We start from the raw sequence: 26,138 nt of genomic DNA, 5'->3' as shown, positions 1-26,138 counted from the left end.
CAGCAGCCACTGTGAACTTTATTAAGAAAATAAATGTTTGCCAATTAAAGAGCAATGACTTCACTGACTTTCCCATTTACTTGTAGAAAATGAGTTCTTTCATAACGGCTCTGGAAATCATTTATTGCCAGGTAAATGTCAAATCCCTGGCTGTGTCTGGTCTGCTCAGAACCGTGTCAGCTTTACCATGAAAGGTCTATATACACCTCTGCAAAATGCAAAGTCAGCAACACATCTTTCATTCAAGCAACAAAGTCATTTTTGAGGCAGATGTCACACTAGCCAAACAGCAAAGCCACCTTTACATTAAGCAATCCTTTCTATCATGACAGTTCCACAGATGAAATGTAATTTTTGAGGAAAACAATCCATAAGATACCAGTCACAAATTCTCTTCATGTAACTGTTTAGCCAAGTCTTATTTCTCAGGCAGGAGAGGCTGAGCTACAATGAAACACAACATGGTGATTTATCTTCATGAGAATGTCCTGTTGCCAATGCATCTGCTTTTGCCTCCTTTGCTTTTTATTACTCTGTGTAGTCCTGTGCAGTAAAGTCAGAACAAGGCTTCTTCATTCATCTGGAGTCAGATTTATATCCAGCCTTCTAAGTGACTCACACCACTGTTTATACACATCTGTGAAAAGCAGTTCTCAATTCCTAAGTAGTCCAACCATCATAAAGATATTTTCCAATGTCTTCAACTCCAGAAGTTGTTTTAATTCCTTTCTCATCTTGTAGCCATGTAGCAGAATAGCATTGTCATGGGCTATGTATAGCAGGATTTAATCCTTACTAATAGCTTCAGTAGATGGCCCGAGGATTTTTAGTACTGTAGTAGGCTTCACATGCAGCTACATAGGCAGATTCCGGGAAGAAATCATCATGGTATTCTGCTAAAAACCTGAGAATAAAGCACACCAAAAAAAAAGAACAGAATATAAAACATTTAAGAGAAAAGCTTTTTTCAAATTGATTTTTAAGCTCAGCAAAAACACAGCCTGGGAATTAAGAATTACTACTCTTTGAAATTTGGCATACAAAGGATTTGCCCTATTTTTTACAAGTTTCACATAGTGAAAAACAGCCTTCCTCTAGCATTCTGAAATCCAACAAGAATTAAAAAAAGATTCCTCAAGCTCAAAAACAAAACAAAAAAACCCCAGAAAGTTAAACTATACTCAGAAAAAGAATTCAAAGAACTAGCACAGAAGGAAAAAGAAGAGATCTTTCTGCAACTTCTGTAAGTTACCTGCTCAGCACACTACTTTCATTTATGCCCAAACCAGTATTTTCAGTTATCACCTTGTCAGTATCTTATACAAATAGCCAGGATTCATTAAGGAGCCAAACTATATCTTTTAAGGCAAGTAAAATTATGATTTTTCATATATTTCATGTGCCTTTAGGGTCTCCATCTTTCTGATTTAAATATGGGTTTCAATGACAAAACACATCCTTCACAAATTCAGTTCCTTAATTTCATATTTCTGCAAGATGGTCTGCAAATACTATTCAAACCACCAAGCACCCAATATTTTATCATGTTTTCCTGCTCTGCTAACACACAACTGTTTCTTTGGTTTAGGACTGAAAATGAAAACAGTGCTACTACAAACACCAGTAACAAACAGCTAGAATGACTATAAGCTCCCTGTTCCTTCCTTTGATTTCAAAGATACTAGGTATATAAACAGGGGAAAAAGGGCAAAATGGTTATTAAACTCAACATTACACTCAAGCTGTACTTCAGAAAAAAAAAAACAAAGACCTTCAAAAATACCTAGATATTAAAGATCAGCATCAATAAGCATGGCAAAATGCTAGCTGCGTGTTTTAAGAGTAGGAAGCAAAAGAAAGAACAGAAAACAATGTCATTTACAGAATCTGTGCTCTCTCAAGAAACAGTGGCTGGGCTGATGACTTCACTATTGGAAGCCGAAAATATCAGTTTTGCATAGCCAATACTTTGGACATAGAAAGTACAATTTAAAAAAAATATTCATGTAAATGGCATAAAAACTACAGGCCTTCTCCAACCTCACTCACTGCTGCACTGCCTGAACTAGGCATGTTCTTTGATCTAAAGAGAGCCAAAGCATCAAAGAATACTGGCAAGATCCTCTAAATAAAGCATTTATATTCAATAAGAAATATATTAATTGCTCAGAGCTCATAGAAAATGGTGACAGTACAAAACTGCAGATAAATGAAAAAGAGTTGATTTTTCCCCAATCCTTGCAAGTGCTAAACAAATGCTAAACTGGAGTTATAACTAGTTACATCCTACTAGATGTAACTAGAAAAAGCAGTGAGAAATAGAAACTCTTTTAAAAGAAATCAATCCTTTATGGTGTGTCACTGTTAATTTAGAAGGTACATTGTCAACTTCCTTCATACTTCTTTATTTCACAGCAGCTCTGCAATTAACAGTATATAAAGGGACCTAAATGGTTTCTGATGTAAAATGGTTCAAACCACTAAAAAAAATAGCAATTAAGAAGCTAATAAAATACTCAAGTCATCAACTGCTATGACCTCTGACTTTAGTTAGCTACAAATCACTTTCTAGGATGAGGGGTTGGTATGAAGCAAGTGTGGAAAAGCCTAAAGCTTAACAGACTTGAACCTAACTTTGGATGTACTTAGATTGTATACAGTTAAGATGAACAACAAGTGGTATTTGATTGATAATTTTTCATTAACACACATTAATGACTCCAAGACATTAAAAAAATTACAGAGGTTGATGAAAATCTTACTATCTTTGGATAACATTTAGTAAAACACAGTACTACAAGCTAGATTACAGAAGGGAACATGTTTCAGAGGGCATTTGGGTAGCTGACAGTTCCAAGAATTTTATCAGCATGTAATGGGAAACAGGTTCACTTTCTCTTCCAAATTTCCTGACTATTGCTTAAATCATCAGTGATACATGCCAGTTTGGTGCATGCTAAAGTGACAGCTGGTACAGATGAGAAATTTCAGCTGAGATGGTGTGCTACAGCTACAACTCAAAAGAAACCGCACACAGTCAAACATCTCCCTGTTCTTCACATAACAGTTGTGAAAAGCAAAACACCCCAGAGCTAGCAAACACAAATTAATTTCTGCAGAGAAGTAGAAGAAAACTACTGAAGGAACACAGTCAGCCTTTGTCACAATTCTTTCTATACCTGCATACAAAGAGCGGGGGCCCTTCTGAAGCTGCTTTCTATTCAAAAGACATCAGAGTGCAGAACGCTGACACAGAAATATTAGGAGTCTCCTAAGACTTCTGCCTCCCAGATATTTCACTATTGCTTTGCTCTTGGACAAGCTAAACCAGCATCAAGATCAATTACACTGCTACCTGAAAGTCATGAGCCAAGATTTAAAGACAGAGGGAGCTGTAATTAGCAGACAGAGCCAATGTTCAGCAATAGATCAGAAAGCATATTGCTATGGAGCTATTCAGAAATTGTTTCATGATTAACTTACAAATCTGATCCATTCAGTCACCTGCTGCATTATTGCCTCTTTCATTTTTATACTTTTTACAGAGTTCATATGCATACATCTATAAAGCAAGACTGCTGATGAGCAACCAACTTCTGGGAGGCACAATCCATACTGATTTGAGACTGCATGCATTTTTCATCATGAATGTCCTCAAAAACAAACTCATGCTTAGAGAACAGAGGTAACATGGCACAATGCAATTATTTTCCTCCAACCTCAGGTTCCTAGAAGGGCAACACTTCAGGAAGGTCTAGAGGGGATGGAGACAAGTGAAAAAGATGTGGGCAACTTAGGAATTCCTCAAGCTATGTTCTGATCTTCAAGTGTGGGTGTTTTTAAGCAAGCAATAGCCTCATAAATACACTACCATCTGACTGATTTATACAGGTAGATTTACCAAAAAGAAGAACTGAATTATCACTATCCACATTAGAAGGCCATATGACACATGTCATGAACATATATCAAAAAGAGTCACTGAATTAGTATGAGTTTTAAGAGCACACTCTGGTGGGCCTTGCCTTGACACCACCACCAAAATTTATTACTAGAAGTCTCTGAATGAAGAAAAAAAATTCTTACAAATGTCAGCTACCATCACATGAATAAACTTAGGGACAGCCCAGAAAGTGTGAAAATGACAAAGAAAAGAAAACCTTAGTTTTCAGAAAGACATCCTCAGCCATTAAAGTATAAGAAGACAGAGTCCAAAGGAAAAGTTTCCAGGAAGGTGACCTTACAAAATTCTCCTACAGAATTTTAAAAAGTAAGCAGATGCTTTGATGAGATCAGTGACCTGTCTGAAAGGCTACTGTAATGATCTATCCAAATTTGCTAGAAGACCATTATGAGTCCTAGCTCTGTGAGTCACCTCATCAAAAGAAATGTCATTTGCAGATTAAGAAGCTACCTCATCTCTGACACTACTACTCAAGTGCAGGATTTGAAAACTAAAAGGCTTTAGGTTCATGAAGAATTGTATACAACCATCTGACCCTCACCCCTCCCCAATTTGCAGGCCTGTCTCCATCTGGAAAGTTGTTCAGATGACAAAGTCCATCATAACACCGTTGCAGTCAACAGAAGAAGTGAATTGAGGTTTCAGATGTTTGTTTTAATACCCAATGGCTAAAGAACCATGCTAAAGGAGTAAACTGGCCTGTTTTGTTGACTGGACTCTTATCACTCACTGATATACAGAAACTGAGATAATATTCCTTGGCCTTTTAAGAGGAAGTGTGGAGAACCCTGAAGATGCCAAGCTACCATCATAACATTTCCAAGAATCAGATTGAGTGAGTGCAAATTTAATTTTCCCAAGGACCTTTTGGAAAAAAACAGTCCTACAAGAGCTCAATACAGGAGTCCTTGGTTTGTCTTGAGGATGAAGACCCCGTGACCAGACCAGCACAGGTCCCTAGAGCTGCCTTCTAAAAAAGCTACCATAACACATTTAAAGTACTTGGGGCAACCTCTACATGTAGATACATGATCCAAGCCTCAGCTATTGACTACCAATATGCTCATTCAAACTCCCAGGCACCTGAAGATTTGGAAAGCAGAAGGAAGACAAGCAATCCACATGGAGAGTTTCATGAACAGTTTTTGGCAATGCAGCAAAACCTCAGCTGAGGACAATAAACCAATGAGCACATTCTGCAGACCAAGCAGCCAACAAAGCCCACTGAAAGTAAGAACCTGCACAATACCAGGTACTCAGTGGGAAGCATTCTACCTAAAGGTGCCAAAAGTTTGAGAGGGCCCCTTTCTACCCAACTGTGCACAAAAAATTCCTTCCCTTCAAAGTGTTTCAAAACTTGGAAAAAAATGTTGCTTTACGTGTTTGTGCACTCTAAACCCAGGTCTCCATTTATACCCAGAAACTTGATTTTCTCTCCATTTATGTTCCAATTCTATGAAGTTTTCTAGTGTGTCGTAACCAAGTAACTGGTTAATTAAAAAAACTGAGAGGAAAAAACCCAGTATAATTCAACAATATTAATCAATTAATAATACAATATAAGAAACACTGGCACAATTGCATTCTTTTCCATCTTTCAGAATGTGATTTTCAATTACTTGCCCTTTTGCAACTGAAGCCACAAAGACTCACAATGAACAGGAACTCTATTACAAAGCAACTTTGCCTAACTAAAGATGTCTTCTAGTTCATTCACCATTTGCAACGATTAATTTTTTCATTCTCAGACACAAATAACCACCCATAACTGTACATTAGCACAGACTAGTGGTGATGATTCACCACTACAGTTATATATAATAAAATTACTACACTCAAAATTTGCTGTCAGGACCAGAGATCTATTTCTTAAAGTTACGTGAAACAACTTGTCATCTTTGTATATACACATTTTATTATTACAGTCCTCTGATTTGGCTTCCTTCTCAGAAAAATTCATCAGTATCAAAATATTTTCCTACCCATGGAGCAGAGTGGCACAACAGATAAAAGCATATTTTAGAGCATCAGTGGGAAAAAAAAAAGATATTTAAGCTTAAAGGAAATACTGAGTTTGAAATATCTGTGGGTTTTTAACAAAACTAAAATATTTGACTGTTACCTGTCCATAATCTGAACTAATACATTGGCATCATCTAAAAAAAAACTTACTAGAAATTTTAGAAGTATTTCAGAAATATTTCATCACTTATTTATTCTTCTGTATTTCATCAAAGTCAAAATATCTGTCTATGCTTTTCTATACCACTTCATTTTGCCTTTTTTCCCAAAATGCACATGACAGTCTCTGAAATTACCTCAGTGAAGATGGGTCTTGCTCTTGTAAAAACAGACATACTGTTAACTCTTAAGTAGCTCCTATTGGTTAACAGACTTGGGAGAGGGCCTCTAATTCCAAAACAGTTTTCCAAGCCAAGGCTGTGTGCAAATTAATGGAAATAGCAAAATAGAAATGGGCACCTTCCTGCCAGTCACTTCTCACCACTGAGGCAACCTTTGGAGGCCTGTTAGGCCCCTTGCAATGCCAGGAAATTGTAAAATAGAGCATATGCAGCATTTTATTTCAAAAGTGGCTGAAATAATGGAATTAGTTTAAAGCTAATACTTCCTCTTACTCTAAAGCTATTAACAGGCAAGGAGATTTAATCAGGGGCCTTTCACTAGTCCAATTACCAGTTAGCACCAGTAAGCACCACTAAAGCATTAACTCCCACAGACTGAATGTGCACTAAGTGAAATTCACTGAAATCAACTGGTGAGTCTATTTTAGACTGCAAGTACTATGAATTATTTCAGAAATAATTTAAGATTCAGAGTTTTGTACGTAATTTGAGAATCTGATTTTCTTCTGCAAATTCTATTATTGAGAAATAAACTTTCCTGTTTTCCATGAAGAAATTTTCATTTTACACACTTGTAGGAAGCTGGATTAAGAGGGCAGAGTTTCTACTTAACAAGAAAGTCAAAAAGATGCATTTCATACATTTCTTAAAAATATATGTTGTCTGGGAAATTGAGAAAAATCTTGTCTAGCAGCAGTCTGAGGGCATGACTGGAAAATATTATCCATGTAGCATCTCAAAGCTAATTTAATGCATCTATCATGAACTAAGCAAGCTCAAGACAACAAGCTCACAGAAAAAGTATTACATTACATAAGCGTCAAGTTTCTCAGCTCACAGGAGATTAATAATATAAATGGTAAACTATAAATTTTAGCCACAAAATCATAAATCAAAATTATATCAGTATCTACGCAAGAACTAAATCAGTTGTGCAGTGCATGAAAGTTTTATTTAAGAATACATAAACTACTAATGCTTGGACTACTCTACTAGACATCAAAGAAGATTCAGGAGTAGTTTAATTAATGCAAGCAGACCCATCAATCCTTTGCTATTAGAGCCTGCTATTAGAGAAATAAAGAAAAGGAGAGTACTTAAGCTTCTCACTCAAGAGCAGTTCACTAAAAAAACCCCAAAAATAATTAAGCAGTCCTAAGTAAACTGGCTGCTATTACCTAACGCATACAGATGTTGTAGGGAAGATCTTACTGTTCAAAAGTTAAGCCAGAACAGAACTGATATAAAATATTTATAATAATCACTCATTAATCTTTTAATTCCCAAAAAGGAAAAGACAGAATGTGAAAACTGAAGAACTAGTACTGATGCCTAAAGATTTTTAGGTTTTTGTATCTTTCAGGTATTTGTAGCTTTGTAGATTGCTAAAGCATGGCTGTAGTTTCTAGCAATTTTCCTACCTTTCTTCCCTACATTTAAAAAGCAAACCTTAAAAATATTGTTTAGTCTTACTCCAAGAAGAAAACCAACTACACAGACATTCTGTTTTTCAACCAGAATCTGGACCAGACATAAAAAAAGTGGGGCAAAAGAAACCTCTGCCTTCAGTGGGGCAGGACCCCAGGGATTATTACCTAACCAATTAACCTTTTAATTGGACAATATATGGTAAGTATACTACTTGACTGACTTTATAAAAATTGTGGAATTACTATACCACGTGTGATTTTTGCCATATTGTCTACCTGAAAGCTTTCAAGTAAAGCTTTGCTTTTATATTCACTCTAATATTGTTGGGAACATCTATGCTATTTTCCAGGCATCAGTACCAGATGTCACCTCAAACTCAAGTTTTCTTGTGATTACAACCAGAAAATGCAGAACTATTTCTGTGATAAAAAACAAGCTCGAACAAATGTCTAGAAAATAATTTTTTGACCACTTCCAATGACAAGCATCATGAGAAATAAATACCCAAATGAAAAATTTTTCAAAGCACCATATGAATACACGTTAAGAAAAAAGTATCTAATAATTTGTACTGGTTTCTGTTGCCCAGTAGCATAGCTGACAAGGAAAGTAGACTAAGGAAAGTATTTATTACAAAGCTATCAAAGATCAAATGCTTCCTACAGCAGTAACTGTAACTTTGAAGCTTTCTTGACACTGTCAAAAAAGAAAGTGCTTGGAAAAAAACCAGCGTTCCAATATTTTGCTGTAACAGATACATGATATCCACATTATCCTTGCCTTGTGGGGCTCATTTGGTTTTGTTGTAGCCTGGCCTCAAGGACTGAAGCACACCTCTGGTTAAGTGTTTCTGAAAGGAATGCAGGTTGTGTATTTGGAGGACTCTCCACCACCACACAAAGCATGGAAAAGGTGAACTACTCAAAGATTTGCTTCAAAACCACAGTTCTATCTCCCCTAAAAATGCTGATGTGGAAATATGATTTTTATTTCTATTTATAGATGACTACACATTTCAATGAAATGCTCAGATGGAAAAGCAAAACACATACAGATACTATCACTAGAAATTTCAGTTCCCTTAAGCAACCCTTTCCCAATAAGCAACCTTTATTTTATGGGGTGTAGGGGACAGGTTTCTCCTTCCATCTATTCTACTCCATTAAAGACTATCCACAGCATGGATATGAAAACATGCTTATTAAAGACATTAAAGAACAGAGATCTGCTCTACCAACACAGGAGAATCTGAACAGTCAAAAGTCTGATAAAAACTGATCTGATCCACAGTGAGTTAAGCTCCCTAAAAAATATTCACTTCAAGCAAAAACAGTCTTCCAACAGTGAGCTCTAATTATGTCCTGTTTAATTTAAAGGTATTTTGAATGCCAACAAGAATCTAACAAAAGAGATGCAAAATGGAATCAGCAAAACTTGACAACTAACTGCTCCCAGAGAAAAACTGTGTAGAAATTTTGACATTGGAAACCTTTTTTTATTTTCAATAAGTAATTAAAGTAAAAGCATTTTAAAGCTTTCATCTCCCTGATATCTAACACAAGGGTTTTTTTATGCTGGTGTAATACTAGGTTACCTTTCCCTATGTCACTGACCAAATTTAAGCTACAATTTCCATATCTGTTCCATTACCATCTACAACACCTTTTTCTGAAAGTTTTCCTTGGCAATTTTGTTTTCCAGTGTACTGACACTGCACAACACAGAGCAACACTAGATATGTAACCACATGCTCAATGTCATGCAGAAATACTAATTACAGTACCTGATAAACCAATCTGATCATGGGGCAGGTATGACCTTACTGGCTCCAGTGGTGGAGCTAGTGCAGCCACACAGAGTTGTGTATCCCTACAAACGACTGCACTGCATCACAGAGAAATCCTTCTGCTCAAAGCTCAGTTAAGACAGACATTTATTTTAAGAAATCAGCATACTTAAAAACACATTTTAAAGAACAAGTTTCTCCTCCTGCTAATATTGATAAAAAATACCAATGCAGACTTTGCATTTCTTCATAAAACATGCTACTTAACCAAGTCAGACTTATCATTCTATACATATGAACAAACTTTCACACTTCAGTTCTATATCAATGTGTTTATCAAAATTGAAAGTAGAAAATTCTGATTCCCTTCAAGTGGAATTAAAAAATAGAAAAATCTTACATTCATCTTTACTCAAATTGCTGTTGTTAAAATGGTATACTAATTTTATCCTAATCTTGTAGTTATAGAAAATGAGTATCTTATTTTAAGTCCCCTTAGCCATTCCAAGACATTTAGATCTATGTAACAATAGAAACACTGCTGCAGTACATTGTGTCACATTACCTCAGAAACATCTCAAAGTGTTTTACTAAAGCCTTCAGGTTTTTGTCAGGAAAGCACATCTTCCCCAGTATTTCTGGTAGTTTTACTGTGAATAAAAGAAATAATGTTTATACCTCTTCTTGTAAATGCAACTTCAAATTACTTTTATCCACTACATAGAAAAGAATATAAAAATTTCTTCTCACCACAGACCCCACTTTCCTTTGCAAGCTACTTTTGATCTTTCAAAGCCTTACTAAACAGAAACATGCTGAGAAGGTGAATGATGCTGGGTTTAATGATGTTTGACAGTGTACTGGAAGTAACACTGCTTTGCCTTTCTTAAATGAAGGCATACAGAGCCAATAAAAGATAACCAAATCTATGAATAGCCTAAAGTTCCAAATAGATTAAAATGTACATTCCTCCAAGAATAAAAATAAATTTAATAAAGCAAACAGAAAAATCACACAGATATCAGGACTGGAAAAAAAATATAAAGCAACTTTGATTGAGCAGAAAATTTTGCATTAGTTTACCAAACATCCTCAGCAAATGTTGAGATCCATAGATATATGAAGGAGGTGGTGGTTGATCACTTGGTGGATAATTCTCTGGCATCAATTTCCAGGACAAAACCTATAGATAAAATATGAAAATACCGGTTATGAAAATTTTATGTCATAAACAATTTAGAATGTATAGAACTTCAAATTCAAAGATGAAATAAGTAATACCAACAAAATCTTTTCTTACATAGCCTTACTCTGAGGTCTGCAAAACATTCAATCATTACATCTAGGACAGAAACATCAAAATGTTACCTCATTCAATTCGTTGTTTCTTCTACCTTCAAAGCCAGTAAACACCGTGCTCCCTTCTTTGCTAGGAGTCAAAGTTATAGGTGAAGATGACCCGCTATGGACAGGGGTTTCTTCAAAATGAAAGGAAAAACAAAACAAAAGAAAAAAGAAAAATTTTATTACTTGTAAACTACTACCTGGAACTATAAGCCATTAAATGCATCTAAGGCCTGCTGCTAAAATGTTTGAATTCTTAAAACACTGGAATTCAATAAAGGTTATCCTAAAATAGACTCTCAGAAAAGCAGCTCATTGCATTCTGTGGAAAAATATCCCAAAGTACTGACAACATTGCCTTGTATTTCTCTCTTCGGTAATGAGGCCTCAGAGTTAAAGAACTGATACAAGAAGTTAACGACTTCCATTTCTTTCTCTGAGTTTACAGCCCATGCAGCACTAAAAGAACAGAACTTTATGCTTTGTTTAGGCCCACAATGTAAGAAGAAAAGCCTACTTTTTTCCAGGTGCAGGAAGAGCTTTGGCATGGACGCGGGGGTGTCGAGGTGCCGCCGTTTGGGCTGCGGGGACGCGCTGCTCTCCGACAGCCTGTCACAGTTGGAGCTGTGGCGCGTTGAACGCCTCAGAGACTGCAGGATCTCGGGCTCAGCTTTCCTCCTCTTCGGCGTGGCTGGCTCCCCTGTGGTGGGCTGGCTGTCAGTCGATTGAGGTGTGGGTGGATTCAGCAGAGGAGGGCTTGGGGAAAGTTCCTCCTGATTTCTAGGTAATTAGGGCAGGTTTACAGAATTGAGATGGTCAGGGCTCTAGCAACAAAAGAAATTCTTCTAGTTTCACAGATCTTATTTGTAGCTATGATATTTTCTGAAAAATCCTTTCTTTAGGATTTTTCCTCCTGAGAAGCTGAGAGGCCTCAGGAACAAAATTTAAACAATGGTTATCTGCTGCTGTGGAATGCAACAGGTGCATCTGTGATTGGTCTCATGTGGTTGTTTCTAATTAATGGCCAATCACAGTGAGCTGGCTCAGACTCTCTGTATGAGACACAAGCCTTTGTTATTCATTCCTTCTTTTTCTATTCTTAGCTAGCCTTCTGATAAAATCCTTTCTTCTATTCTTTTAGTATAGTTTTAATATAATATATACCATAAAATAATAAGCTTTCTGAAACATGGAGTCAGATCCTTGTCTCTTTCCTCATCCCAAGACCCCTGTGAACACTGTCACACTTATTGAACACTTTTATTCAGGGAAAACAGTCTCCTTCCAATAACTATTAAAGTGATGAGCTCTTCTACTGAATTCTATTCTCCAGAAGTATGCTTTTCTTCAAATTAGTTAAGAACCAAGGATACCACATTCTCCTACCTTTTGAGATAAGGCATATTAAACTTCTTATATCTAACCTACCTGTTGGTATTTGTTGAGTTTTCTTTGATGGGAAGAAAGAATTTTGATGAAGTCACCTTCTTAAATTGAGCTTGTTCATAAGGATAGAGCAAAATTAAGGGAAGTGTGAAGTCAAAGGTTATTCTCAGCCCATCCACCATCTCTTTACATAGCTCGACACTAGAGGGGAAAAAAATTACGAATTTCAAAGTTGCATGCCACTATTTTTCAGCACAGTTGCACAAAATTGCTCAATAATACAGTCGATTAACATAACTACAATATGTTGATTCAATCACTAAGTAATGATAAGTGATTAAAAACACACTTAAAAAGAAGGTGATTGCTCTTGTTAACTTCAGAAATACAAGTTCTTTTAAAAGGTCTGCTTCACAACCTCAAACAAATAAATAAAGTTCGTTAGATGTTTTTCAGGTAAACATTGTTTTGGTTTTCCAAGTTCACTATGCTGAAAAAGAGGCACCTGTGCACCAGAACAAGTAAGTACTCAATAGACTGAATCTCTGTCTAAAAGGCAAAAGCAGAATTTGACCTATAGCTACTAAGCTGCAGTTGAGCTGTGCTCAAGAGTTATCCAGTAAACCAACAAAACCAGATACATTTGCATGGGAGAGCAGTTTCTAATTAGGTCTGTTCTCCTAATTAGAGCACTACATTTGGAGGCTACCAGGAATTTCAGTTTCAGGTCTGCGTGAAAGACTTACAAGGTTAGGTGATGACTATACAAGCTATTACAAGAACCAAAAACACAAAGTGCAGCACACCAGCAACACCTCTCACCTTTGTGAAGGTTTCCCCTCTCATGTTTCAAGTGCACATATGTGTATGGTTAACAATTTGATTCTCCCAAAATTATCCATGTTAGAAATTCCAAACCTCCAATATTTCATACCACCTACTAAAACTGATACACATGAATTGGGCCAGGGGACCATCATGTGCAGAAATTCTATAAATCCAAGAAGGTCAATAACCTTCAGTGTTAGAGCACTAAGGGAAAAACAATGAAGATGTCAGCTGAATTTCTCCCACTTAATGATCACTGAAACTATACCTTTTTTTTACTAAAACATTGTTTTTATTGAGGAAGTTACTTAAACATAAACCTGTAAAAATCATAATGTGTGTAAAACCTTCTGTTTATATTTCTGATATTTTATCTAACCTTTTGTTTGGGAGATTATACCACAAAGAATGAAAGGTGTCAATCTGTCAAAGAATGAATGACACCAACGTAAAACAAGACACTCAGGCTAAAATACTTCAAGGAATAGCATAAATACACACCATTGAAATAGAACACTAACACAAGTCAGGATTTCTTGTTGATAAAAATAACAAGATTTCACCCCATTGTACTTAGATAGAAGCAGTCTTATCTAATATCAAAAATCTTTAACATAAGAGAAAAAAATCCCCAAAACAATCAAAAACCACCACACTGCAAACATGTATGGTCAATGCATTTGTAACGTGGTAGAAGAACAGACAGCTCAGCTGAGAAAACAGACTAAAACATGAATTTCAACAAATCAGGATTTGTGTTACCACAGTTTCCCTACATACTGACTCCAAGATTTAAGATCATATATCCACTTAAAACAAACCAGCAACTTGCACTTGGAGATCTTTATAAGTGTTTGTATTAAATTTTTATCCTTTTTAAAACATGAACCTGTTCAAGTTTATCTAAGTAGGCTATTCTTATATCAGATATGAAATTCTCCACATTGACAACAGCAACACATTCTTCAAAACAGACCTCAATATTTAGAATATAAGAATTTACACGATAAAACAGAATATTGATATTTTGCATAATGACTTTTCAGAATACAGGGACTCTCTCACCGGTAAACAAGTTATCAGTGTTACTCTGCTATAGTTATCTGTCAAATACTTTGAGCCCTGTAAATAGATATACATTATGGTATAAGCTCACAGAAGTGAACAGCCATAAAACAGAACACAGAATGCAAGCTCATTCTTCTTGTTACAACAGCAGTGGACTAAAGATTACTCACTTCTTCTCTGGTGGCACATAATGAAGATTCATATTAGCATGTGGAGTCATCTGATGGTGCCGAGACCTTTCATTGGCTGAGAAAGCAGCATTAATTGCAAAGTGTTTTACATATGACTCCAAGATGGTTATTATATTTGTCTGGCAAGGAAGCTTCACTAGCTGAAAAAGAAACAAAAAATGTCTTATAAAAACCATAAGTTATAATGTACCAACTAATTTAGTAAATATCTAGTGCATAAAGCAAATTCAGGACTGTATAATTTCAACCCTTAAACTGAATTTTTTATCAACATCAGGAGAAAGAAGAAACATGGTCAGATTAACAAGCCTGCTGCATTTCCAGCTTTCAAAACCAATCTGCATTCTAAAGCACCATGAGGAACCACAACAGTACACTGCTAAATACGACAAGCCACTGTTATAGCTATAGAGAATGCTACTCCCTACACTCTTTGTATTCTTCCTTGCCCTGAGCTCAAATGAAGCTAAAAAGGTGAAGTTAAAAACTCCAGTTGTATAAACAAAAACTACCTCACACCCTTATGCACATTAGAGCCCCAACTTTTATTTTATACCCTTTTTCTTCTATTAATATAGTAGCAGTCTTCCTCAAGCTTCTTTTTCAAGACTTCAGGAATTTCTATGCTTATTGCTCTTTCTTCCATGTCCCTTTTTGTATGAGTGTCTTGTTCTTCTTTCTACAACAGATCAGTGAAAGAAAACAATATATTGGTTGTGAAACAGTAACTTCAATAGTAAGGATACAAGTGGATAATAGGCTTAAACTATTTAACAATACTGCTCTTGAAAACATCTGCAAATTCATTTTTTATTTTTTTTAATTTAATGTTCTCTTAAGTATTTAACTTTAAAAAAAAAAGCAAACAAATTTGTTAGGTGTTGCTGGTGCAGATCACCCACACCGTAGTTGTTAAAGTCTACACATCTTCAGATCAACTGTTTACTGTGGAAAAATAAATGTTGGTTTTTTTCTTGAAAACAGAACAGTCCTCTCTACATTTTAACTTAAGACAAGGGTTGACATGCCTGTTTCACAGTAAAATACATGACAAACATCCTGCTGCTATCAGTTTGTTCAACCTGCATAGACAAGGAAATTTTTACAGCACCCACAAAAGTGGAAAATGTAGTCTGCTACATTTTCTCCACATGAGTCTTTTGTGTAGAATGAGAGGGGGGAAAAAAAGTGTATTTTTAGCAGTATATCATACAGTTCTATAAGAAAGTGACATTGTATAATTTTCAAAATCACAATCACAGTAAACACCAGGAATAAGAAAATTATGCTTTTAATTCCAGCTAAATAACCAGTTGTGGCCTATATTTTATCTACTTCAATTTTCCCAGAATTTCAAGTGCAGATGATAATAAATACTAAATACTATTAATACTAATACTTAATACTAATAAATAATAAATACTATTAACTTAAGGAACACACAAAAATACCATTTCTGTCCTCTCATCTATGTCACTTTCTTCACTCTTTATTTCTTCATCTGTTCCTTCATCACTGTCGTCAGAAGAAGAACTACTTATAGCTGCATAAAAGAGATTTCACATATTCATTATTACATTACAGAGGTTATGACCAGTCAGTTTGAGGCCTCAATGCAAAAAACTCCAAAAAACAAAATACCCAACCCACTAAAAAAAACACAATTATCTTGTTATATTTAATGAGGATGAGTAATTCTAATTGAATTAAACATGCATTATTTACAGCCCACTACAAATATTTTAAACATGTGAGTTAATAGGAAGTATTCTTGCCTCCTCTCTAACTGAAAAACATTCACTTTTAAAAGCTCCCTACATTCCTGAACACCCACATTTTCATTGGACTTTAGTTCTCCGCAGAGGATTAACATATTAATCACTCAATCAAAAGGCATGAATCTGTGCAGCAGCAGTTCCCAGAACATCAGTTAAGTGCCAGCCAATGTTCCTGCTGGCTTTCTAGTCACAAAGGAAAATGCAAGAAATTAAAAATCTGTCTTGAAAGTGAAATCAGACAGTCAGTTGACAAGAAACAGACCTTTGTGTGAGGTAGACTGGGGAAAAAAATAATCTTATTGCCCTCAAAAATACACAAACACTAGCAGGGAAATGTTGTGTTTCCGAACATCAAACGAAGAAATCTGAGGGGTTCTCACACCTATTAACACTACACTAAATAAAGCAGTACTGAGCTCTGAAATCACTGATTAAAACAGTTGAATAGAAGAGATGCAAGGAGATGCCTCTGGACTACAAGAAGAAAACAGATATTCCAACTTAACAGATGCTTAGCATGAAACATAGTTCCCACTCTTCATATGACTGTCTTTGACTATTTCAGATAGGAAGGACCAGGATACTCCCATGGCAACTGACACTATGCACCTATCCCCAGGTCAAGGCATCCCACCAGTCACCAAAGGAAGAAAACAAACTCACAGTTTTCACTACTCTCATCATTTTCTTCAGCAGGAAGGCTTTTTAACACAGAGTCAACACCAGGCAACCTGCAGCGTCTCTTCTTTCTTCCCTTTCTTCTCCTACAGAAAGTAAAATGGTTCACTGACATCTGGGTAGTATTATTTCATTTGTTTATCCTAACTGATTTGATTATGTGCAAATGCACAGGAAACCTATGTTTGAGTTATTTTCATTAATTAAAGCTGAAATTATTTGGACAATGCCTATTTCAGACTGGATACCCCAAGGTCTGTACATTACCTCACATTCACGTTCTCAAACAGATCCTCTAGCCATAGCCAACCAATATGAGATTATTGCCTTTAGCTCAAAAATACTTCAGATTTTCCTGAAGTGTTTTGCAAGTACATTTCTTTGGGAAGATGCAGATACAACACACAGGCATTTCACAGCAATAGTTAGGAATAACACAGCTATTGAGTTGTTAGTCATTTAGAGTGTTAGTAACAATCCACATGTCTCTAGCTTAGAGAAGCTCTCTAGAATGCACTGACTGCATTATGCATCTATCTAACACCTACAGCATGAGCTCAGACACCAAGCTCAGTTGTAGACACCTGGATGTGTCTGTCTGAATCTGAAAATGAATCTGATGAATTTTGAGGCCAAAAGGATTCCTTACATGCGAGCCACAGCCTTCCGTGCCAATTTACGCTGTAATCTGCGGTTTTCGTCTGTATCCCGAAGAACATGATCTTCAGCTGCCCATCTATCCCAGCTAAGGACAGGTCAAAAGAAAGTAAAAAATGACTATGAATATATGCCACTAATGATTGCCAATGAATTAATACACTTTAAATCTACAAAGGACTTGTTTAATGCCACTCAGAAGCAAGCCCTGCATCACAAGGTTTGCACTCTTCTCTGCTAACATGGCTTCAGCTCTCACATTGCCATCTAAAATCTGTCAAGCCTTGACTTAATCCAAAACAGGATTTCTAGCACTGACACATACTATCAATCACAGTCAAGACACAGCACTCATGTACTGATAATCAAACAATGCAGAGCTAGATATAACAAAGCATATACCTTTTACTAATGGAAACTTAGGTGCCATAAGTATATGGCACAGGCAGATATCCCATAAGGTTTAAACTCACATCTATCAAACCGATTCACTGAAATTTATGGATACAAATGTCAACATGAGCAAGTATATTAAAGGCATTCACAAAAACAAAATACTCCTGCAAACATTGGTCCTTTGATATTCTATGCAAAGCCTACCTTTGCAGAATAACATAGAAAAAATGGAAGAACTGAAACCACACGTATAGGTTCTTACCTTCTGTTCCAACCGTTAAAATGGATCAGATATTCTGGAATCTTTCTGCCTTTCTCATCTTTTCCAACAACAATATCAACAATCTGAAACAAATATTGAGGGGTACATATTAAAAAACTTGAGAGAAAGTAAGCCATCGGGTATTTAGAAAGTTTATGCACAAAGAAAAAAAAGAAAATTAAACAGACAATATTCTGACAGCTAATATTGACATGAACAGGATCATACTAAATGATCAGAAAACTTAGCTTTCTTCTTGACTACTCTTAACATTGCAGACTGCTCACTGTCTTGGTCCTATCCTCAAAGGTCCCATGCTTTCAAGACAGACAAAGGGAAACATCAAACAGTGCAGTAGCACAGTGTGGATATGCAGATTTGGGCTACTTACACTTTCTCTTCTGTGCTGTCTGCTCAAGCACCTAAGCAGGAAACACAGTTTTCTATACATAAACCATAGAAATACTGCTCTGTTGAACACCACAGACTCTCGGTCACAAAACATTAAGAGGCTTTGGGAATATCTCAATCCTTGTTTTCTTCCATTTTTACAAATGTGCAATGGCCAGTCTGAAAGGGCCTGTACCTCAGAAGAAAAAGATATGGTGCCTATGCTTGAATAGCTTTCAATATAGATCATTATCAGTACTTAGGCTACTAGTGAGGTTTCAATTTGGGTGTCCAGAATTTAAGAACCATTGATGGATTCACAGACAGTTATGCTGTTTACAGTACTTGACAGTAAAGAAGAAGAGGTACAATGCATTTTTGTACTCAGGTTATAGTTTATAGGGATAGCAACTACAGCTGCCAGGTTGTTAGGACATTGGAGTAAATGTACAAACAAAAGGGCAGCAAAATATTACAGGACGGTGGCATTCCTAAACAAAGATGTTTGAGAAACACGGATAAGCACACTCACAAACCTGCAGCAAAAAGTACTAATTTCATTAAGGATCCAGTTACAACACTTCCTTTTTTATCCCTCTCTGTAACAAAAAAACACCCAGAATTCTGTTTCTAATGATGATTCAGGATTGAAAAATAATTTTGTGTACCACTGATACCTTAAAGCAACACTATTTACATAAAGCTCTATCATTACTCTCACTACCCTTACGGTTAGGCCCTAACTGAGGCAGTCACCTCTTACTGCAGCACCTACGGCCCACCGCGCACGGCTCACTCTCCTATTGCCGTATATTCTCCTTCACCAGCGGTACCACTTACACCTTTCTGAAACGCAGAGGGGCGGGCAGTAAGCGTGGGAAAGCGTGACAGGAAATAGATCCAGCTACACTACAAAACTGCAGGGGTGGCAGCGAGACTTCAGAATTACTTTGCAGGTGTTCAGCCGGGAGCGGCCGGCGGGAAGCGCGGCCGGCGGCACTCCCAGGGCGGCTCGGGGCCCCGCTGTCTACCTGCCGCGGCGGGCAGGCCCCATCGCCTCTGCTCCCGGCGCGGCCAAGGCCCAGAGACTCCCAAAGAGCCGCTACGCGCACCCCCACCCCCGGGGCTCCCGTGGCGCGGGGAGAGAGCTGAGCCCCACCGGGGCACCGGCCTGAGCCGCCCGCAGGGAGCAATAACGGAGGGAGGCCAGGCCCGGCGGGGACGGCACCGCCTCGCTTCGTCTCCCTGTCCCGTGGCGGCCCCCGCACCGCGGCCTCCCCGCCTGCTCCCCCCTCCCCGGGCCGGCGCCCGTTTCCCGCAACAAGTGCAGCTGCCGGCGGAGCCGCGTCCCCGGCCGGGCCCAGGGCCGCTTCCCGCGCCGCCTCCCGCCCGGGGGCGCGCCCAGCGCCCGGCGGGAGCGGTAACGGGAGAGCAGCAGCCGTAACGGGAGCGGGCGGGCCGCGCGCCGGCCCCGCCCCGCGCCCTCCCGCCCGGGGAGACGCGGGAGGGGGAGGCAGGAGCGCGCGCGGCCGGTCACCTTGGCATCATAGAGCACTTTGGCTTTGGTGGGGTCGGGCTCGAAGCAGAGAACTCTCTCTCCCCGGTGGAACTTAAATTTCATTCCCCGCGAGGTCATTTGTTCATCATGGCGCAAAGGAGAGGAGCCCCGCCCGCTCCCGCGGGGAGGCGCCGCGGACGGCCCGGCCCCGCCCCGCCCCCGGCTCCTCCGGCGGGGGCGGGCGGCCGGGACGGAGCGGGGATGCAGCGCCCGGCTTCCTCTGCCCTCGGCAGGGGAGCGGCGTTCGGCCCCGGGCGCTGCGGGGACGGGCCGCCCGCCTGTGCCCGCCCGTGCCCGCCCCGCCGGTCACGCGGGGTGCGCGGCGCGGGATGCGGGAGCCGGCGGCGGGAGGGGCGGTGGCGGCGCGGGGGACGCGTCCCGCCGGCGGAGGGGCGGCCGCCCGCCCTGGGCCGGGGGAGTCCCTGCAGGAGGCGAGAGCTCCCGGCCCTGGCGGCGCTGCCTCAGCGCCATGGGGGCCGGGGCGTGCGCTGGGCCTGTGCCCGCCAGCGGAGCGGGGTGCGGGTGAGGGTCAAGTGCACCCCGAGAACAGCAGCGGCCCTTCTCTCTGCTGCTGCTTCCTCTAAACATCAGCAGACATCCCCATCTCTCACCCTCTCTCCCGCGTTCTCCGCTAAGCGAAGAACCGCCCCTACTCCCAAGATGGCTTTGTGTACATTGTAACCTCCCGCAAGGTTTGTTTTGCTCTCCGTTGTTCTTTCAGCCTTCCTTCAGGAAAATAAAACCAGAAATAAATAGGGTGTTGGGACTAGAAACCCAATTCGCTGTTTAATTTCAGATTCTACAAGCACACATATAGTGCAGATAATCAAAATCAATACTCAGCTTTCTTGCCAGTTTATGCTGAGTGATGCCTGGAAGGGACCTCATGGGGCTCAGCCAGGGGAACGCTGCAGTTTCCCACACGGTGTTATTAGATGCTCCCTCAGGCTGTTGCAGTTTTTATGCCAATTCTGGATTTCTGATTTACACAAGACCATAACAGGGAGGCCTGGGCTTAGCCAGCCTTGTGGAAAGACCAGTTGATTTGTGATTATTTAGCATTTCTGAAGTTGCTTTTCTGTAGAAGCTGTTCAGGGGATGGATGACTCTAGACTGTGCAACTGTGCATACACTAGTTTGGTGCTAAGGAGAAGAGGATTTTAAATCCTTCTATCTTTTTTCCACTCACTGAGGCTGATAGCAAAGCTGGAAGCTGTAAGGAATGCCATGGGAAAGAACATGGAGTTCTAGTGTACTACCAGAAAGTTTCTGAAGGAAAAAAGTGATAGGGGGTTCCAGAAAACAAGATTCTGAGAAGGTGACTGCTCCTTGGAATAGGATGGACTGAGTACTCAATTTCTTTTGATTCAAAAATACATATTTTTATATGTGCATTTTTTTATAGTGGGAATGGTAAGAAAACCTGTAAACCTGCTGCTGAAACTTGGTGGGGTGAGAGAAGCCAATTGATGGAAAAGAGAGAGAGAAATTAAGAAGGCATTCCTGACATTGTTCAGTGCCCACTGATGCTAAGGTTAGAAAACAGGCTCCAAAAGTGCATGAATGCAATGTCAATTGCAGGAAGTGTTACTTAAGTTACTTTTTGTGGGGGTTTTTGGGTTTTGGTTTTTTTGTTTGTTTGTTTGTGGTTTTTTGGTTTGTTTTTTTTTTGTTGTTGTTGTTTTTGGTTTTTTTTTTTTTTTTTTTGCGAGATAAAGAAAATAGTGTTGCACATTTGGAGAACAAAGCTGTTTCCATGCTTTAAAAATGGGGGGGAACCAGCAACAACAAAACAAAACAAGGGAAGGAGAATCACCAATTTGTGCTTGTGTCCCTGCCTCCAACCTGGTGATAAGAGTACTCAGACAAGAGGAGCCTCACACCACTTCTGCATAAACAGCTTATGTGTTTCCACACTGCCTCCTAGATTCCTCCTTTTACTTCCTCCCCACTGGTGTCCACTTGCAGACTCTGCTTCTTGGTCATCTCAGCTTCTCCTAGTTCACCCCAGCCCACTACTGTTATGGCTCCCACCCAATCTACTCCTCAAATCTTTGGACTCAAATTTCTTTCTACTTGGGTCTCCTAATATTATATACAGCTCTCTGCCATAGCATTTGAGATCCAGTTGTTGCCCTTTCTACTCCCTCCCTGCTCCCACTCTGGGAGAGATGCACATGTACATCCATCTTATCTCCCTGAGCCACCTTGCTGTAGATAATCCTTGCCTGCAGATCCCTGGCCTTGCCAGGTCTCCTACCAAGGCTCCTCCTCTAGCAGGGCTCTCAAAATCCTGTATGTGAGCTGTGCTTAACTGCACATCCACCCAAAGGGAGACGGGAGAGGAGAAATGCTGGTGTGTTTATGGAAGACCTGTGATAGCGCTACCCAGGCAATTCCTACTTCTAGGTAAAATACAGAACATGGACTTTTCAAAGCTAGAGTCCTCCATAGTGAAGATTGCCAAATGGCTGCCCAAAATCAAAAATATAGAGTGATAGCCACTTGGAAAATGGTATTTGTGTGTGTATGTACATACTGCCCATGTATCACCTGCCGTGAGTTGTTGCTGACATGTACAGCACATAAACAAAAGGGCCAGTATAGATCTACGAGATTTAGCAAAACTTCAACTACAGCTCCTCACTCATAGGCAGCAAGGCTACAGCAAGGAGACAGCGCAGGCTGCAATGTCGGTCAGCATCTGCAGGAGCATCCTCCAGACACTGAGGAACAGTGAAGGGGGGTGGGTTGTGGGAGAGGCCAGCGGCCGGGTTTGCTGAATATTGCTGAAGCAGGAGATGAGCTGACCCACCACGTATTTTGAGGACATTCCCAGGACATTACATCGCCTCCAGGAAAGAAAAGCAGATTTACAGCTCCTCTGGGAGGCAGAGCAGCCCGGGAGTGGAGACTCCGGCCTCCTGCCAAAGTGAACCCAACGAGATCATGAGGGCTAATTCAGCTAATTCGAGGATCTGTTTCAGCTGCGCGCCTCCCCGCAGGATCAAAGCACGCTCTGAGAAAGTTTTGTTCAAGGACAGGTTTTATTTCAACAAGGAGCGTTTGTGAGGGGGAAGATGGAGGCGGCGCAAGGCTCGCTGGGAGCTGTAGTCCTGCGACGGGCGCGGGCAGCGCCCCGGCCCCGCGGGGAAAAGGTGTCGAGGTCCCCTGAAGGGGAGAATTCCCCGCCTTGATCCTTCCTGCCCAGAGCACTGGGAGCACCGACGGGAGCACAGGGGTGCCCCTGGCCTGCCCACGGTCTGCTCTGTGCGGAGCCTCCAGTGCCGCGGTTAGGCTGGGTGTACCCTCAGTTTTACCCGCACGGCTGCTGGTGCCGCGCTTCTCGCTGCACGTCCGCAGGCCAACAAAAGTGACAGCAGCCTAAAGACACACCCGGATAGTCTGGCAAGATGCAATATGCAAACTGTTAGTTCCTGTTGTTGCTTGAATCTGCCCTGCTTTTCATTGTTTCTCCTGGGATCGCTGTTCGGGTGTGTATTTACCTGGCTCACCTGGGCTGTGCGGTGCTGAAGGGAAGACACGGCAGTAGAGACAAGGGGTGTTTCCATGAACCCCAGCACCCACACTGTCACTGCTGCTTGTAAATCCCGGTTAGATTTCAATTCTGCCTAAGAAATCAATAATTCTTTTAGCCCTGCACTGAGTTCTTTAAAATCCCTCCTTGATTTTTTTCAGCCTGGAAATGGCAAGCAGACACTTTGAAGCATTCTGAGAGTATTTTGGCTTTATGAGGTTCTTATCACATTGGCCACATTGGAATCTGTTAAAACTGTGTAACTTTCTTCCTAAACTTTTATTCAACAGCCATCACCTGCATGTTATCTTCTATGTTTTGCTTGTTAGAAAGCAAAATTATTTGTACTGGTATTGATTAGGACAAGATTATATATATATATATATTTTTTTTTTTTTTTTTCAGAGCGACATTCTTCTTTTTTTGCCCCCTCGTTTTTTAAAAGTAGTTATAACCAGGAGTTTTAGTATTAGGATCATGGGAATTTTCCCAATAATATCACAGGACACTCAGAGGAAGCAAAGGACATCCACAATAAGCAGGAGGAGGAGGCAATTAGAGTCAAAGCACAGCTCACAAGAAAGAGACAACAACCCTTTAAGAATATTCTATTGTATAAAAATCTTGCTGTATTGCAGTGCAGAGAATACAACTTCAGTGAGTTTCTGCACATTTATGAAGCAATAACTCACTTGTCTTCTCCCTGAAGTTAATAAAAAATTAGCTTAACACCAACATAATGCTATCCTTGATTATTTGAGAAATCCTCAAAAAGCTGAAATGGTGAATGCTTAATAATGGGAACACACTATATATATATATATACTAAACTATCTGCTTAATTTTATTAAGGCAAACACTGCTGCTTGTTTGCTTGATTTTATTAAGACAAACCCTGTTGCTTTCAAATCTCCTAAAGTTAATCCCTGATGTTTACACTCTTTTTGCTGTTTACATTGGCTTCATGAACCTTCAGTGTAAACAGAGAAAAAGAAGTAAGGATTCTTCCCATGAACAGCTCAAGAAAGAAATTCTGACGCCACTTAAATGAAGCATGCTTCCTGTTTCAACATAATTCAATTCTGAGATCTTAAAAATAAAAACAAAGAGAAGAAAAAACCCACCCTAATTTACTCTTAAAGCTACAGACATCTCAAGGATAAAAAAGAACTACAGATGGCGAGATTATTGTTACCTATGAAGGACATTCCTCCTGATGTTCTTATTTGGGTGTCTGTTTAAACAGAGAGGTTTCAGCCAAAGCAATTGTTATTTCTAGGATCAAAACTAACATTTGTTCTGCACAAGATAAAAAATCTTTCCTGGCTCTAATGCCCTCAAGGCATTAGAAGGGTTTCAGCAGGATCATAAAATCACAGAATATGCTGAGTTGGAGGGGACCCACAAGGATCACTGAATGCAACTCCTGGCCCTTCACAGCTCCATCCACAGTGTGCCTGACAGTATTGCCCAAATGATGGTGACCTCAACGTCACAGGTGCCTTCTGCTATCCCTGTGAAGGTAAGACCAGATTCTTGCAGCTGGACTATATTTATAACACCAAATAAAACAAATAATAAATAATAAAGTGAAGGCACTTGCCTTTTTGGCCAAGTACCAAGACCTGACCAGATCCATTTTACAAACCAGCTGATTCTTTTTCATGGACCTATGATACAACTGTTAGCATGTTTGTGCTTTTTATTGGCTCTTTATTTTCCTGGAAAAAAAAAAAGGGTTATTGGAGTGACATTTTCATAGTATGAAGCTGAGAACACGTGTCCTATGCTCTGGAGAGTCTGAAGGCAGTGAAAAAAGGTGATGCTAGGCACAGGAAGAGGGAAAAGGGGAAGCTGCTCTCATGTTTGCCTGGTGCATGCTTCTGCTGGAATGGGCTGCACACTCACCATCTCCTGGTCTGGATTCTGTCTGGGACAATGGGAGATGACATGTGCCAAACCTTTTCCAGGACACATGCTTGCAGTTAAGCATAATGGGCAATTAGCAGTTCAGTGCTTAAGCTCATTTCCAGGGCCTGTTTTTTCTAGTGCTGTGGTCATAACTTTAGAGCCCTTTGGGCAAAAAAACTCCACCCCACATTATACTGCATGTGATTGGTAGAGATTTATTTTATTTTAGAAGGTCTCAGGCCAGGATTCCTTGAAGAAGCTTAAGAAGTTTCTGCTGCTGGCTGTTTTCCCCCTCCACTACCAGCTGTCCTGGCATGGCTGTGTGTGCAATAAGGAGCCTCCTTGGAATACAGATTGAACAAATATAGCTGTGGCAAAGTTGAGCAGAAGCTTGGGCTGAAGTACAAACAACATATAGTGACAAATATTCCTAGAAACTAATCAAGATTTTAATAACTCCAGGTAGAGTCATTACAAATACACATTACTTTTGACTTCAGGATTTTTGCTTCGGTCCCTGTCTTATGAAATAACAATAAAACTTCAATCTAGCAGAGAGCTAAAGCTAAAACTTTCTACCTTTCTGGACTGTGAAGGAATCATGCAGTG

At 39.7% G+C, this 26,138-nt stretch overlaps 1 protein-coding gene across 4 annotated transcripts; it reads right to left on the bottom strand.

The window, feature by feature from the left end:
- MSL3 (MSL complex subunit 3) lies at positions 1–20,276 on the bottom strand. Of its 4 annotated transcripts, none has more exons than XM_059466482.1 (13): positions 20,060–20,276; positions 18,133–18,215; positions 17,467–17,562; positions 16,803–16,903; positions 15,813–15,904; positions 14,918–15,040; positions 14,341–14,501; positions 12,317–12,475; positions 11,406–11,668; positions 10,913–11,022; positions 10,628–10,727; positions 10,110–10,194; positions 1–904 (listed from the first exon to the last, which is right to left on the bottom strand). In XM_059466482.1, exons 1-13 carry the CDS (start codon positions 20,156–20,158, stop codon positions 805–807), a joined length of 1,572 nt encoding a protein of 523 aa, XP_059322465.1. In that variant the 5' UTR covers positions 20,159–20,276; the 3' UTR covers positions 1–804. The 4 variants fall into 4 exon arrangements, with proteins under 4 accessions (XP_059322465.1, XP_059322468.1, XP_059322466.1 ...); XM_059466485.1 differs by lacking the exon at positions 20,060–20,276 and adding an exon at positions 19,472–19,579; XM_059466483.1 differs by lacking the exon at positions 20,060–20,276 and adding an exon at positions 19,363–19,481.
- Between the last annotated feature and the right edge of the window lie 5,862 nt (positions 20,277–26,138).

This window comes from Ammospiza nelsoni, chromosome 2 (assembly GCF_027579445.1).
Source record: "Ammospiza nelsoni isolate bAmmNel1 chromosome 2, bAmmNel1.pri, whole genome shotgun sequence".
Classification (NCBI taxonomy): Eukaryota; Metazoa; Chordata; class Aves; order Passeriformes; family Passerellidae; genus Ammospiza; species Ammospiza nelsoni.
Note: the sequence above shows the minus strand (reverse complement) of the source record. Positions and strands in the feature narration are given on the sequence as shown.